At 48.9% G+C, this 16,759-nt stretch overlaps 1 protein-coding gene across 1 annotated transcript in view; it reads right to left on the reverse strand.

Moving 5' to 3' along the window:
• The window catches only part of LOC139268763 (quinone oxidoreductase-like protein 2), a 42,686-nt gene extending 30,919 nt beyond the window's left edge, over positions 1 to 11,767 (reverse strand). Inside the window, exons 1-4 of the mRNA XM_070887436.1 lie at positions 11,620 to 11,767; positions 6,469 to 6,625; positions 4,731 to 4,827; positions 3,045 to 3,103 (exon numbers count right to left, since the gene is read on the reverse strand). Of these exons, the coding sequence (XP_070743537.1) occupies positions 3,045 to 3,103; positions 4,731 to 4,827; positions 6,469 to 6,625; positions 11,620 to 11,684 (378 nt within the window). The 5' untranslated portion in view covers positions 11,685 to 11,767. The remainder of the gene's footprint in view (positions 1 to 3,044; positions 3,104 to 4,730; positions 4,828 to 6,468; positions 6,626 to 11,619) is intronic.
• Positions 11,768 to 16,759: the final 4,992 nt, after the last annotated feature.

The raw sequence follows: 16,759 nt of genomic DNA on the forward strand, positions 1-16,759 counted from the left end.
CTTTCTGTGGTAGAGAATTCCACAGGTTCACCACTCTCTGGGTGAAGAAGTTTCTCCTCATCTCGGTCCTAAATGGCTTATCCCTTATCCTTAGACTGTAACCCCTGGTTCTGGACTTCCCCAACTTTGGGAACATTCTTCCTGCATCTAACCTCGTCAGAATTTTAAACGTTTCTATGAGGTACCCTCTCATTCTTCTGAACTCCAGTGAATACAAGCCCAGTTGATCCAGTCTTTCTTGATATGTCAGTCCCGTCATCCCGGGAATCAGTCTGGTGGACCTTTGCTGCATTCCCTCAATAGCAAGAATGTCCTTCCTGAAGTTAGGAGACCAAAACTGTACACAATACTCCAGGTGTGGCCTTACCAAGGCCCTGTACAACTGTAGCAACACCTCCCTGCCCCTATACTCAAATCCCCTCGCTATGAAGGCCAACATGCTATTTGCTTTCTTAACCGCCTGCTGTACCTGCATGCCAACCTTCAATGACTGATGTACCATGACACCCAGGTCTTGTTGCACCTCCCCTTTACCTAATCTGTCACCATTCAGATAATAGTCTGTCTCTCTGTTTTTACCACAAAAGTGGATAACCTCATATTTATCCACATTATACTTCATCTGCCATGCATTTGCCCACTCACCTAACCTATCTAAGTCACTCTGCAGCCTCATAGCATCCTCCTCGCAGCTCACACTGCCATCCAACTTAGTGTCATCCGCAAATTTGGAGATACAACATTTAATCCCCTCGTCTAAATCATTAATGTACAATGTAAACAGCTGGGGCCCCAGCACAGAACCTTGCGGTACCCCACTAGTCACTACCTGCCATTCTGAAAAGTACCCATTTACTCCTACTCTTTGCTTCCTGTCTGACAACCAGTTCTCAATCCATGTCAGCACACTACCCCCAATCCCATGTGCTTTAACTTTTCACATTAATCTCTTGTCTGGGACCTTGCCAAAAGCCTTCTGGAAGTCCAAATATACCACATCAACTTGTCCCTTGTCCACTCTGCTGGAAACATTCTCAAAAAATTCCAGAAGATTTGTCAAGCATGATTTCCCTACACAAATCCATGCTGACTTGGACCTATCATGTCACCTCTTTCCAAATGCGCTGCTATGACATCCTTAATAATTGATTCCATCATTTTACCCACGACTGATGTCAGGCTGACCGGTCTATAATTCCCTGTTTTCTCTCTCCCTCCTTTTTTAAAAAGTGGGGTTACATTGGCTACCCTCCACTCGATAGGAACTGATCCAGAGTCTATGGAATGTTGGAAAATGACTGTCAATGCATCCGCTATTTCCAAGGCCACCTCCTTAAGTACTCTGGGATGCAGTCCATCAGGCCCTGGGGATTTATCGGCCTTCAATCCCATCAATTTCCCCAACACAATTTCCCGACTAATAAGGATTTCCCTCAGTTCCTCCTCCTTAGCAGACCCTCTGACCCCTTTTATATCCGGAAGGTTGTTTGTATCCTCCTTAGTGAATACCGAACCAAAGTACTTGTTCAATTGGTCTGCCATTTCTTTGTTCCCCGTTATGACTTCCCCTGATTCTGACTGCAGGGGACCTACGTTTGTCTTTAACTAACCTTTTTCTCTTTACATATCTATAGAAACTTTTGCAGTCCGTCTTAATGTTCCCTGCAAGCTTCCTCTCATACTCTATTTTCCCTGCCCTAATCAAACCCTTTGTCCTCCTCTGCCGAGTTCTAAATTTCTCCCAGTTTGTATGCCACTTCCTTGGCTGTAATACTATCCCTGATTTCCCTTGATAGCCACGGTTGAGCCACCTTCCCTTTTTTATTTTTACGCCAGACAAGGATGTACAATTGTTGTAGTTCATCCATGCGGTCTCTAAATGTCTGCCATTGCCCATCCACAGTCAACCCCTTAAGTATCATTCGTCAATCTATCCAAGCCAATTCACGCCTCATACCTTCAAAGTTACGCTTCTTTAAGTTCTGGACCATGGTCTCTGAATTAACTTTCATTCTCCATCCTAATGTAGAATTCCACCATATTATGGTCACTCTTCCCCAAGGTGTTTTGCACAATGAGATTGCTAATTAATCCTCTCTCATTACACAACACCCAGTCTCAGATGGCCTCCCCCCGAGTTGGTTCCTCGACATATTGGTCTAGAAAACCATCCCTTATGCACTCCAGGATTGGTTAGCCCAATCTATATGCATATTAAAATCACCCATGATAACTGCTGCACCTTTATTTCATGCACCCCTAATTTCCTGTTTGATGCCCTCCCCAACATCACTACTACTGTTTGGAGGTCTGTACACAACTCCCACTTACGTTTTTTGCCCTTTGGCGTTCTGCAGCTCTACCCATATAGATTCATCATCATCCAAGCTAATGTCCTTCCTAACTATTGCATTAATCTCCTCTTTAACCAGCAATGCTACCCCACCTCCTTTTCCTTTTATTCTATCCTTCAGTCCAGAAACTCTTGTTACATAAGAATTAGAAGCCATTCAGCCCCTCGAGCCTGCTCCACCATCCAATGAGATCATGGCTGATCTTCTACCTCAACTCCACTTTCCTGCACTGTCCCTGTATCCCTTGATTCCCTTAATATCCAAAAACTTTACCCAGATGGTCATTCTTTATGTGCGAGGCTGGACTGTGAACATCAGCTGATTACTCAGCACGGAATGAAGGTATCACATCTGAGCTCACGTCATGTTCCTCACACGCCTCCCACAAATGCATACGTCCCATCAGAAGCCCAATGGGTGTAATCAGAAGCAGGAGCTGTGGTGGATTCCACCCGCGCCCCTCCCCCGCCCACCGCTACCCCTACCCCCACCCTATTCTGGGGCCACCAGGGGCCAAACTGCAACACCTGTACCACTACTCTGGCAGATGGGACCTGACTGAGTAAGGGCCAGGATACAAAGCTGGGACCTTGTACCGTTCAGCTTAGCACCAAACCACACGCTCCATTTAGCCAACAAGCACACGTTAGAGGAACACAAGGCATCAGAAGACACCATTTAAACGTTTACCTTGCGAATAGCTGTGACATTTGGACCAACCTCCATCACACACCCGGCAAACTCCATTCCTGCAAAACAAGTGTTATTCACCGGTGAAACTTTATATCCCAATAACATGATTAAATGCACTAATCACGTCTGTCCTGCTTTTTTTATTTTTTATTCTTGGTAATTCAGACAATAGGTAGAAATGGGGAAGCCCATTTTAGAAGTGGGGAGGCACTGAGGGGGATTGACAGGGTAGATGCTGAAAGGTTGTTTCCCGAGCTGGAGAGTCTAGAACTAGGTGGCACAGTCTCAGGATAAGGGGTCGGCCATTCAAGACTGAGACGAGAAGGAATTTCTTCACTCAGAGGGTTGTGAATCTTTGGAATTCTCTGCCCCAAAGTGCTGTGAGTATATCCAAGGCTGAGATAGATAGATAGATTTTTGGACTCTTATTGAATCAAGGGATATGGGTATCAGCCGGGGAGGTTAAAGATCAGCCATGATCTTATTGAATGGTGGAGCAGGCTCGAAGGGCCGCATGGCCTACTCCTGCTCCTAATTCTTATGTTCTTTACCTCATCCACCCAGCCAAAAAAAAACTTACATTCCCCTGCCTCCACAATCAAGTCATCTAATGGACCCTTGAATGAGGCTAAGGGCATTGCCTCCAGAACCCAGAAGACCATTCAAAGTGCTCATCACTCTGTGAATTAAGTGCTTCCTGACATTTGATCGAAACCTCCATCAATTTTAACCCATTCCCTCTTGTTCCAGTATCCGAACATACTTTGAAGTATGCTTCCTTGTGTCTGCCCCTGGGAAAAAAACTCGCGCAATTCACTTACAACTGCACTGTCAAATTCCCAACTGTCCACCCTTTGGCCCTCAATTCACCACAACACTTCTGCGGCTACCAGTCTGCTTATTCGTACCCTTACCTCTGCTTTTGATGCCCTAGTTCCCGTTAAAACCATTACTCCCTTTCTCCCTGATACAGCCACCATTTCCATTCCCTTAAGTCCAAGGGACGCAGACTTGAGCGTTTATGGCGGACAACTAGTTTAGCCATTCGTCACTAAATCTGGCTGGACCATATAAAGCACTATCGGGTCCTGCTCTCCTCTGTCAAAATGACTCACTACTTCAGGATCATCCTGCAATGCAAAAATACCTCCCAGCTTCACTTCTGACCTGCAATGGCTTCTCTTCCCGCTCCCGCACCGCTACATCTGGAGTCCCCCATGGCTCCCTCCTATTTATCATCCACATGCTGCCCCTCAGAGAGATAGTCAAATTCCACATGTAGGCTGACGACACTCAGCTCTTCCTCATCACCACCCCCTCTCTCGACCCGTCCACTGTCTTTGATTTATCACACTGCTTGTTTGACATCCACTATTACACAAGCAAAAATTTCCTCCAATCAAATAGTGGGAATACCGAAAGCTACAAAGTACATTCCCCAGGGTCAGACCAGGTTTTTTTGTGCTCACGTCCCTGGAGTGGGACTTGAACCTACGACCTTCTGACGCAGAGGCGAGAGTGCTGCCCACTGAGCCACGGCTGACACAAATGAGCAGGTGCAATACTCACCAGAATAAAAACCCCCGGCAGCATTAAACTTCTTAACCCTGGATCCGATTGTGTTTAAAGAAAAACAAGAAAGTAACAAGAATTCTGTTCTTGCGCAATCGATGCTGGCTTTACCTGGAGTGAAGGGGAGTGGAGGTCTCTCTTGATACATTCCCTGGCATATCAGAATGTCAGCAAAGTTCACACCACAGCAATGAACTTCTACTCGCACCTGATGGCAAAAGGCAGGACATTTTTAGTCAAACAGATTCAGCACAACTCCAGGGAATCACACAGTATCAGCACGCCATTTGGTCTCCTCATTTACCTTGTGAACCTTCTCTGAACTGCCTCCAATGTTGCATTGAAGGCAGTACAGAGAAGGTTCACGAGGTTGATTCCTGAGATGAAGGGGTTGTTTTATGAAGAAAGGTTGAGCAGGTTGGGCCAATACTCATTGGAGTTTAAGAATAATGAGAGGTGATCTTGAAACATACAAGATTCTGAGGAGGCTTGACAAGGTAGATGCAGAGAGGATGTTTCCCCTCGTGGGGGAATCTAGAACTAGGGGGCATAGTTTCAGAATAAGAGGGTCACCTATTTAAAACGGAGATGAGGAGGAATTTCTTCTCTCAGAGAGTCGTGAATCTTTGGAATTCTCTACCTGAGGCTGAGTCATTGAATATATTCAAGGCTGAGATAGACAGATTCTTGAACGACAAGGGGAGTCTTATGGGGAGCAGGCAGGAAGGTGGAGCTGAGGCCAAGATCAGATCAGCCATGATCTTATTGAATGGCGGAGCAGGCTTGAGGGGCCAAATGGCCTACTCATGCTCCTATTTCTTATGTCTTATCTGCTTATTTGTCTCAACACACTTCCAGTCCCAGTCCCAGACAATCAGCATATTTCCAGTCCCAGTTATACTCTAATATCCGCCTGGTGTTTCAGTCTCGGCAGGCAGTCCCCCCAGGTCATTCAATATATTATATTACAAGGAGTTTGATAGGTGCCAGCTGTCAGGCTATTTTATTTCATTACTTGGGTTAATTTTATTGCTTCACACATGGGGCATTTAATGTGTAATGTATTTGCTTCATGGGTTCTTTGCTCAAGAATTTATAGCAACACATTGCTATTATGAACTAGTTGGTTTATTAGCAAAGGTTTAACAATCACACTACACATTACCAGTTCATCCACCAGGCTCACAACCACCTGCCTCATCGTGGATCCCCCGAACCCAACTGGCTGGGATTTTATTGAGTCTTGTGAACATCTCGTGACTGGCTAAGCCACTCTCAACTCAACAGCTCTACAACTATTTTAATTAAGAGATAAAGCCGAGCATCCCTTTATTACACGAGAACCCACAAATTACCAAATACACTTTAAAGGAAGCTTAACAGATCAAATAAAAATTTGGTTGCTGGGGGTGACTATGCACTCCAGTCCCTCAAGGCCACGAGCGTAACGGTGGACACCGTGTGTTCCATCTCAAGGGAAACCCTGGCGCGAACATAGCCGCGGAAGAGAGGCAGGCAGTCAGGCTGAACTAAACCCGTCGACCGCCTGCTGCCTGGACCAGTTAATGGCCACCTTGGCTAGGCCCAGGAGCAGTCCCACGAGGAGGCCCTGCAACCTGCCCGCTCCCCTCCACACAGGATGCCCAAAGATCAGGAGCCACCTCCGGACGGCAAGATGGTGCGCTATTCAACAGCTCCACAAACCCGTGAGCATACTCACAGGTGCATACATTCCAAAATGTAATAAGCATGTCTCATTTTATTTTCTATACATGCTTTGGATCTGAACCAGCCCGGGAGGTAACAGCTATGTAAAATAGCTCGCACTTAGCTATCCAGAGCCACTTACCTCAGTGGGGTTGAGTGCAACTGAAGGGAGTTGCTGGACCTCCAGTGGCTTCTTGAGCTCGGTACACAGCGCTGCTTGGTACGAACACCCAGAATCCGTGGCACTCCTAGTGCTAATCCCTGCCAGTCCAGTTAGTTGCCTTGCTAAATGATTCCTCCTGTGCAAAGGAGCTAAAGGTTACATTCAATCTAGCCCAGGAGCATGAAACGTCAAACTGAATCCGCTGGTGACTGTTGACAATCCGTCAGCCCATTGTAATTCCAATCGTATTTCTACTGCTGGGGATAGAGCGTGTTGCAGCGATGAAACCAAATCTATACAAGCAGAAGCAGCTGCATTTAACAGCAAAGTCACAAGTGCGTTCCATTGTCTTCCTTACAGTTCTCCCCCACCCCCGCCTTTTCTTCATGTGGGGCCACCGCTCTGCTCGAGGTTGCAGCTCAAACAAGTGGCCACTGCAAAAGTGGAATGTCGACATTTTTTTCACATGCTGGGGTAGTAGCAATGTGGACAGCACTCCCCCTAAAAAGGCTGTGGATGGATGCTGGTGGTCAACTGGGGTTTTCAAGACTGAGTTAGGTAGATTTTTGTTGAGTCAGGGTATCAAGGGACATGGAGCAAAAATGGGAAAATGGAGCTGAGGTGCAGATCAGCCACGATCTGACTGAATGACGAAGCAGGCTCGAGGGGCTGAATGGCCTCCTCCTGTTCCTAATGTTACTATATTTATTGGACTACTTAACCATGGAAGACAACATAGCCAAATCCTCCCGTCCTCACCCAGCACCTAAACAGATGCGCTTTTCTACGTAGGGTTTCAGGATAACCATTATTTCACTAGTTCAATGACACGACTGCCAGTAAACCCGCCCCCTGTCCCCCCCACCCCCACTACATCCGGCTGGGTTCCCAAGTTCTATAAATGTGGTATTACACTGACACCCACGCAGTGTACTATTCTGCTTAAAATTTCTCCAGTGAGACACTTTCTCTTTTACAATTCTGAGTTGTTTTTTGTCTTTGATGAAAACCAACTTCTTTTGCCATGACGGTCAAGTGAGTTGCTGAGATCTTGTGACGTTGTCACTGGGGCACCTGAGGTTAAAATGGGCATCAATAGTGACCAATGGGGGAAATGAAAGGTCGAACGTTCTCGGTGTCCAATTTATAAGTGGCTCGTGGTTTATGTAGGTGTCCCCTTTAACAGACAGATAACCACGAGTGAAAAATATCTACAAAGGACCCATGTTTGTGAAATATTAAGAGTTATCTTGGACTGTGCACCTGGGTATGGTTAAAACGGAGAAGTTACAGGTATGATAAATGCATCCCCTCTAAGCATGTACAAGGCATTAGCACTAGTTATTTTCAGTTGTACACGTGGCACCTGTGGTTTAATGCCATATCCCAATCAAAGTGGGGGATAATGGGGGACTTCAATTATCCTAATATAGACTGGTATAGTAATGGTGTAAAGCGAAAAGATGGGGAGGAATTCCTGAAATGCATACAAGAGAACATCCTTGATCAGTGTGTTTCCAGCCCAATGAGAAAGAAAGAAGTACTGGATCTAATTCTGGGGGAATGAAGTGAGGCAAATGGAGCATGTTTCAGTGGGGAAGCATTTGGGGAACAGTGATCATATCATCAGGTTAACAATAGTTATGGAAAAGGACAAGGAACAAACATACATAAAATATTTAACTGGAGGGCTAACTTCAGTGAGTTATAAAGGGATCTGGCCCAGATGGATTGGAATCAAAAATTGGTTGGCAAAACAGTAATTGAACAATGGGAGGCCACCAAAGAGGAGATGGTTCAGATACAGAATAGACATATTCCCACAAGAGGGAAAAGGAAGGGCATCCAGAGTTAGAGCTCCCTGGGTGACAGAAGATTAGGATTAAAATGAGACAGAAAAAGGAGACTTATGATAACTACAGTAAGAGAACCAAGATGAATATAGAAAGTACAGGGGCGATCTAAAAAAGGCAATGAGGCAGTATGAGATTAGCAGCTAGCATAAAAGGTAACCCAAAAGTCTTTTAGAAACACATAAATAGTAGGGTCGTCAAAGGAAGGGTGGGGCCAATTAGGAACCAAAACAGAGATCTTCTTGTGCAGACAAAGGGCATGGATGAGGCATTAAATGAGTATTTTGCATCTGTCTTCACTAGAGAAGAGGATGCTGCCAATGGAGCAGTAAAGGAGGAGGCTTTGGCGATATTAGATACATAAAAATAGATAAAGAGGAGATACTTAAAAGGTTGGCAGTCCTCAAAGTAGAAAAGTCACCCGGTCCGGATGGGATGCATCCTAGGTTACTGAGGGAAATAAGGGTGGAAATTGCGGAGGCTCTGGCCACAATCTCCCAAAATCCCTTGGCTATGGGGGCGGTGCCAGAGGACTGGAGGATTACAAATGTTACACCCTTATTTACAAAAGGGTAGAAAGAGAAACCAGGCAACTACAGGCCAGTCAGCCAAATGGTGGTCGGTGGCAGGGAAACTTTGAGAGACAATAATCCAGGACCAAATTAATTGGCATTTGGAAAAGTATGGCTAATAAAGGAAAGTCAGCACAGATTTTTTTTTAAAAGGCAAATCGTGTTTGACTAACTTGATCAGGTTCTTTGGTGAAGTAACACTTGCTGAGGGTAGAATAGTTGATGTGTATATGGACTTTCAAAAGATGTTTGACAAACTACCACAGTATAGACTCGTGAGCAGAATTAAAGTCTATGGCATTAAAGGGACAACATGGATGCAAAATTGGCTAAGGGACAGAAAGCAAAGTAGTGGTGAACAGTTGTTTTTCAGACTGGAAGGAGGTATACGGTGGTGTTCCCCAGGGGTCAGTATTAGGGTCACTGCTCTTTTTGATATACATTAATTGGGTATACAGGACAAAGTTTACACATGACATGAAACTCGGAAATGTAGTAAACAATGAGGAAGATAGTAACAGACTTCAAAGGGCACAGACAGATTGGTGAAAGGGACAAGCACGTAGTGGATGAAATTTAACAGAGAAGTGTGAAGAGATCATTCTTCCGACCAAAATGTAAGAGGGGCAATATGAACTAAACGGTAAATTTTAAACGGGGTCCAGGATCAGAGAGACCTTAAAGTGCATGTAGACAAATCTTTGAAGGTGGCAGAAAAAGTTGAGAAGGCTGTTAAAAAAGCCCATGGGATCCTTGGCTTTACTAATAGAGGAATAAAGTACAAAAGCACTGAAGTATTGTGTTCAATTCTGGGCAACATATTTTAGAAAGGATGTCAAGGCCTTAAAGAGGGTGAAGAAGAGATTTTGTGGAAATGCACCAGGGATGAGGAACTTCAGTTATGTTGGAGAGACTGGAGAAGCTGGACTTGTTCTCCTTAGAGCAGAGGTTAAGAGGAGATTTGATAGAGGTGTTAAGAGGAGATTTGATAGAGGTGCTCAAAACCATGAAGGATTTTGATAGAGTAAACAACGAGAAACTGTTTCCAGTGGCAGAAGAGTTGGTGACTAGATGTAATGTGATTGGCAAAAGAACCAGCGATGACAGGAGGAAACATTTTTGTACCCAGCGTGTTGTTAGGATCTGGAATTCACAGCCTGAAAGGGTGGAGGCAGATTCAATAGTAACATTCGAAAGAGAATTGTATAAATACTTGGAGAAAAATTTACAGGCCTATGGGGAAAGAGCAGGGAAGTGTACGAACTGGATAGCTCTTTCAAAGAGTCGGCACAGGCACAATGGGCCGAATGCCCTCCTTCTTTGCTATATCATTCTATGATTCTAAACCACAACAGTTCAATACACAGCCTCATTGGATAGAGGCAAGACAACTAAATATAGTAAGTGAGTAGTGAATAGAAAGAAAGATGTGCAGTGAACAATGTCAGAATTGTAAGACAGCTTTTGCTTGCTGTGATAGCTCAACAGGGAAATGCAGCATATGGCATGGTACTGAGCCATAGAAAGAAATACTTGAATTTCTATAGCACCTTTCACAACCTCAGGTTGTCTTAAAGCGCTTCACAGCCAATTAAGTACTTTTGTAGTCACTGTTTTAATGTGGGAAATGTCTATTGCGCACAGGTAGCTCCCACAAACAGCAATGTGATAATGACCAGATAATCTGTTTTTGTTATGTTGATTGAGGGATAAATATTGGCCAGGACATTGCGGAGAACTCTCCTGCTCTTCTTCAAAATAGTGCCATAGGATCTTTTACGTCCACCTGAGAGGGCAGACGGGGCCTCGGTTTACCGTATCATCCGAAAGACGGATTCTCCGACAGTGCAGCACTCCCTCAGTACTGCACTGGAGTGTCGGCCAGAAGGTCCCAGGTCTGTGCTGAGTTAGTTTATTCCAGCTGGGGTAGTGAAAGAGACATTACAATTGGCCTAAGAGCCTCTGGGGCAAGGGAGGGAGAGAAAGGAAAAATTAGCCAGGATTCCTGTTCCTGATCAGTAACACCTAATGGCAAGTGCATGTGGAGATGTCGGGCAAGCTCAGGATCAGGCTGGGTTGTAATCACCCATCCAGGTCGAATGTTGGCACTCAATGTCTCTCACACACACACACCACACACACAGAGTGGCCAAGTGGCTAACTGATCAGGGACTGGTGATATTCCAACACAAACTACAGAATGAGAATGGAGAGAATTATAATCTAAAAAACTGACTTTCAACCATTTTCTCATTGAATGGCAGAAAAGGCTGAATGACCTACTCCTGCTCCTCTGTCTGTAACACGTGTAATATATTATGTTTCTGCTCCAAAACCAGACAGAGGCAAGCCTGGCCCAATGGTTCTGTACTTTTTTCTTTAGCCTTGCCAGAGGGGGCAGTCGGAGGGCTTCAGTAAAATTAAGATTTTAAACAGTCGAAACAAACCAGGAAGTGGGCAGCTGTGCCTGAAAGCCGAACAGCGACTGCATTTTAACCAAAAAAAAACCAACATCTGCGAGGCCCATTTCTGCCTTTAATGTTTATATATTGCACCAAACAGGGTCTGTTGGGCACCCTGACTGGAGCGCTGTGTGCCGGGACGGGGTGCATTGCAAAGCTCCTTCCGGCCCTCGGCACGGGTTGCAGTGCAGACCGGCGCCCCCGGTACAAGCACGATCCGAGCATCCGCCTCCCGATACTCACCTGAGCGCGGTCCGCAGGATCCGCTCCGGGACCGCGCTAAAACCCATTGCTGCCACACGCCTCATCCTGCCCGTCAATCCGCCTGTCAGTGATTGACAGGTGCCGGGGTCCTGGGCCCAGGACACACTCGGCAGCACCGCCTACCGGCCGCCACCCGCTACTGCAGCACGCAACCCCGGCCAGTTTGCAACAACTTGCAATTTATATAGGGAAGGAGGGAGACCGGGGGAGGGGAGAGGAAGGGAAGGGCAGGGGAGAGGAAGGGAAGGGGCAGGGGAGAGGAAGGGAAGGGCGGGGGAGAGAGGAGGGGGGAGAGAGGAGGGGGGAGAGAGGAGGGAGACCGAGGGGGGGGAAGGGAAGAAGGGAAAGGGGAAAGGGGGGAAGAAGGGAAAGGGGAAAGGGGGGAAGAAGGGGAAAGGGGGGAAGAAGGGGAAGGGGGAAGAAGGGGAAGGGGGGAAGAAGGGAGGAGGGGAAGGGGGGAAGAAGGGAGGAGGGGAAGGGGGGAAGAAGGGAGGAGGGGAAGGGGGGAAGAAGGGAGGAGGGGAAGGGGGGAAGAAGGGAGGAGGGGAAGGGGGGAAGAAGGGAGGAGGGGAAGGGAGGGAGGAGGGGAAGGGGGGAAGAAGGGAGGAGGGGAAGGGGGGAAGAAGGGAGGAGGGGAAGGGGGGAAGAAGGGAGGAGGGGAAGGGGGGAAGAAGGGAGGAGGGGAAGGGGGGAAGAAGGGAGGAGGGGAAGGGGGGAAGAAGGGAGGAGGGGAAGGGGGGAAGAAGGGAGGAGGGGAAGGGGGGAAGAAGGGAGGAGGGGAAGGGGGGAAGAAGGGAGGAGGGGAAGGGGGGAAGAAGGGAGGAGGGGAAGGGGGGAAGAAGGGAGGAGGGGAAGGGGGGAAGAAGGGAGGAGGGGAAGGGAGGGAGGAGGGGAAGGGGGGGAGGAGGGAGGAGGGGAAGGGGGGGAGGAGGGGAAGGGGAAGGGGGGGAGGAGGGGAAGGGGGGGAGGAGGGGAAGGGGGGGAAGAAGGGAGGAGGGGAAGGGGGGAAGAAGGGAGGAGGGGAAGGGGGGAAGAAGGGAGGAGGGGAAGGGGGGAAGAAGGGAGGAGGGGAAGGGGGGAAGAAGGGAGGAGGGGAAGGGGGGGAGGAGGGGAAGGGGGGAGGAGGGGAAGGGGGGAAGAAGGGAGGAGGGGAAGGGGGGAAGAAGGGAGGAGGGGAAGGGGGAAGAAGGGAGGAGGGGAAGGGGGAAGAAGGGAGGAGGGGAAGGGGGAAGAAGGGAGGGGGGGAAGAAGGGAGGAGGGGAAGGGGGGAAGAAGGGAAGGGGGGAAGAAGGGAGGGGGGGAAGAAGGGAGGAGGGGAAGGGGGGAAGAAGGGAGGAGGGGAAGGGGGGAAGAAGGGAGGAGGGGAAGGGGGGAAGAAGGGAGGAGGGGAAGGGAGGGGGAAGGGGGGAGGAGGGGAAGAGGGGAAGGGAGGGAGGAGGGGAAGGGGGGAAGAAGGGAGGAGGGGGAGGGGGGAAGAAGGGAGGAGGGGGAGGGGGAGGGGGGAAGAAGGGAGGAGGGGGAGGGGGGAAGAAGGGAGGAGGGGGAGGGGGGAAGAAGGGAGGAGGGGGAGGGGGGAAGAAGGGAGGAGGGGGAGGGGGGAAAAGGGAGGAGGGGGAGGGGGGAAAAGGGAGGAGGGGGAGGGGGGAAAAGGGAGGAGGGGGAGGGGGGAAAAGGGAGGAGGGGGAGGGGGAAAAGGGAGGAGGGGGAGGGGGAAAAGGGAGGAGGGGGAGGGGGAAAAGGGAGGAGGGGGAGGGGGAAAAGGGAGGAGGGGGAGGGGAAAAGGGAGGAGGGGGAGGGGGGAAAAGGGAGGAGGGGGAGGGGGGAAAAGGGAGGAGGGGGAGGGGGGAAAAGGGAGGAGGGGGAGGGGGGAAAAGGGAGGAGGGGGAGGGGGGAAAAGGGAGGAGGGGGAGGGGGGGGAGGGGGAAAAGGGAGGAGGAGGGGGGGAAAGGGGGGAGGGGGGAGGAGGGGGAAAAGGGGGAGAGGGGGGGAGGGAGGGAGGAGGGGGAAAAGGGAGGAGGGGGAGGAGGGGGAGGGAGGGGGAAAAGGGAGGGGGGAAGGGAGGGGGAAAAGGGAGGGGGGAAGGGAGGGGGAAAAGGGAGGGGGAAAAGGGAGGGGGGAAGGGAGGGGGAAAAGGGAGGGGGGAAAGGAGGGAGACCGGGGGGGATGGGGGAAAGGAAGGAGACCGGGAGGGATGGGGGGAAAGGAGGGAGACCGGGAGGGATGGGGGGAAAGGAGGGAGACCGGGGGCGAGGGGGGGAAAGGAGGGAGACCGGGAGGGATGGGGGGAAAGGAGGGAGACCGGGGGCGAGGGGGGGAAAGGAGGGAGACCGGGGGCGAGGGGGGGAAAGGAGGGAGACCGGGGGGGGGGAGGAGGGAGGGAGAGGGGGAGGAGAGGGGGGGTAAAGGGGGGGGAGGAGTGGGGTGGGGGGGAGGAGAGGGGGGGAAAGGGGGAGGAGAGGGGGGGGAAAGGGAGAGGGGAGGGGGGAAAGGGAGAGGGGAGGGGGGAAAGGAGGGAGACCGGGGGGGAGGGGGGAAAGGAGGGAGACCGGGGGGAGGGGAAAGGGGGGAGAGGGGGAAAGGAAAGGGGGGGGAGGGGGGAGACCGGGGGGAAAGGAGAGAGACCGGGGGGAGGGGGGGAAAGGAGGGAGACCGGGGGGAGGGGGGGAAAGGAGGGAGACCGGGGGGGAGGGGGGAAAGGAGGGAGACCGGGGGGGAGGGGGGAAAGGAGGGAGACCGAGGGGGGGAAAGGAGGGAGACCGGGGGGGAAAGGAGGGAGACCGGGGGGAGGGGGGGAAAGGAGGGAAACCGGGGGGGAGGAGGGGGGAAAGGAGGGAGACCGGGGGGGGGGAGGAGGGTTGGAGGGAAGGAGGGAGGCCAGGGGAAGGAAGGAGGCCGGGGAGGCCAGGGGAAGGAAGGAGGCCGGGGGGTTAGGGGAAGGAAGGAGGCCGGGGGGTTAGGGGAAGGAAGGAGGCCGGGGGGTTAGGGGAAGGAAGGAGGCCGGGGGGTTAGGGGAAGGAAGGAGGCCGGGGGGCTGGGGACACCACTCATGATGGTGGGTGGGTGCTTGTAGGAGTTCACTCTCCAATGGTCTGCAAATGCTGCATTTATGTGATTGACTTTTAACTGCCCTCTGAAATGGCCGAGGGCAATTATGGATAGGCAATAAATATGCTGGCCTTGCCAGCGACGCACAGCTCCTGTGAACAAATAAATTTTAAAAAATGACCTTAAAGGTTGGGTCATCTGTAGCTGGATATCTTTGCTCCTGCATTTATGACAGCAGCTATTGTGCGAGAAGTTCCAAGAACCAGGGGGTGATGCTGGGAGGGAAAACCAGAGATGGGAGGAAATTTGATACCACCAGTAACGAATAGTAACTCACTGAAATTGCACCAATAACGAATAGTAATACTAGTAACACTCAGATTCCACTCATAACCAACAGTATTACAATAACTCACTGACAGTCTATGTGTAACTGGTGTACTGGCCAGTTATCCTACCTGCAACTAATCCTATAACCTGCTGAGATTCACCCTGGCGAATCGAATAACGAGGGCAGTAGATAGAGCTATATACTAACAAGAAAGAGGGAGCGTAAGTCTCTAAGTCTGAAGAAAAAAATTAAAGCTATAGAGCCGAGTAGTGACTTGGGTAAAATCAAGCTGATTGCACCAGGAAGGGACAGAATTTAATAACGGTAATAGGGCACTAGCGACTAAGGCCACATCAGGGAAAAATAGCAAAAAATTAAAATTGAAGGCGCTACAACTGAATGCACAAAGCATTTATAACAAGATAGATGAATTAGTGGCGCAGATGTAAATGGGTTTGAACTAGTAGCCTTTACTGCAACGTGGTTGCAGAGTGACCAATGTTGGGAGCTAAATATTCCAGGGTACTTAACTTTTAGAAAAGATAGGCAAAATAGAAAAGGAGGTGGAGTAACCCTAATAATAAAGGATGATATAAAGGCAGTTGTGAGAAAGGATCTTGGCCCAGAATATCAGGATGTAGAATCAGTATGGGGGAGGTAAGAAATAACAAAGGGCCGAAAACATTGGTGGAAGTAGTTTATAGGCCCCCAAATAGTAATCATACTATTGGACAGATTATAAATCAGGAAATGAGAAGAGCATGCAACAAGGAGCAGCGACGTTAAACAAATATGTTGTGTCTGTCTTCACAGTAGAAGACACAAAGAACATACTGGAAATTGTGGGGAACTACAGGTCCAATGAGAGTGAGGAACTTAAAGTTATTAATATTAAAGAAAAGGTACTGGAGAAATTAATGGGACTAAAATCTGACAAACCCCCTGGATTTGCAATAAACGTGGGGGACTTTAATCTTCTTACAGACTGGGCAACCCAAATTGACAAAGGTAGCTTGAGGACAAATTCATGGAATGCATTCGTGACAGTTTTCGATAACAATATGTCAAGGAAGCAACTAGGGAACAGGCTCTTTCAGATGTAGCATTGTATAATGAGACAGAGTTAATTGGTGATCTTAAGGAACCTCTGGAGAAGAGTGATCATAACATATTAAGTTTGAGAGTGATATGGTTAAGCCCAAAACTAGGATCTTAAATTTAAACAAAGCCAATTACATAGGTATGAGGAGTGAGTTGGCTGAGGTAGATTGGGAAATTAAATTAAAAGCTATGATGGTAGATAAGCAATGGCAAACATTTAAAGAAATAATTCATAATTCTCAATGAATATACATTTCCCTGAGAAATAAAACCTCCACTGGAAAAGTGGTACATCCATGACTAACTAGAGAAGTGAAGGATAGTATTAGATTAAAACAAGAGTGTAATATAGAGCTCCACCTAGTGGACTACTGCTTCACCTAGTGCACTATTGTAGTAATGCAACTTCTGCTCTAAATACAATAAAAGTCACACAATGTAATGGAGCCATCTTGTGTGGTGTGTGCTTTAGTGATGTCGTAAAGAATATATCACATTGGTGACATAGGATGGGATAATCAGATTCCCTAACTGAAATTTTTGTTGGTGGATAATGCAGCCAAACGACAGAGAGACTTTGAGAGGCTCTTTGTTTTACAGCAGAGCTAAAAATCCAAGGTAAATTTCAAGCACACTGTTAAC

Source organism: Pristiophorus japonicus, chromosome 8 (assembly GCF_044704955.1).
Source record: "Pristiophorus japonicus isolate sPriJap1 chromosome 8, sPriJap1.hap1, whole genome shotgun sequence".
NCBI lineage: Eukaryota > Metazoa > Chordata > Chondrichthyes > Pristiophoridae > Pristiophorus > Pristiophorus japonicus.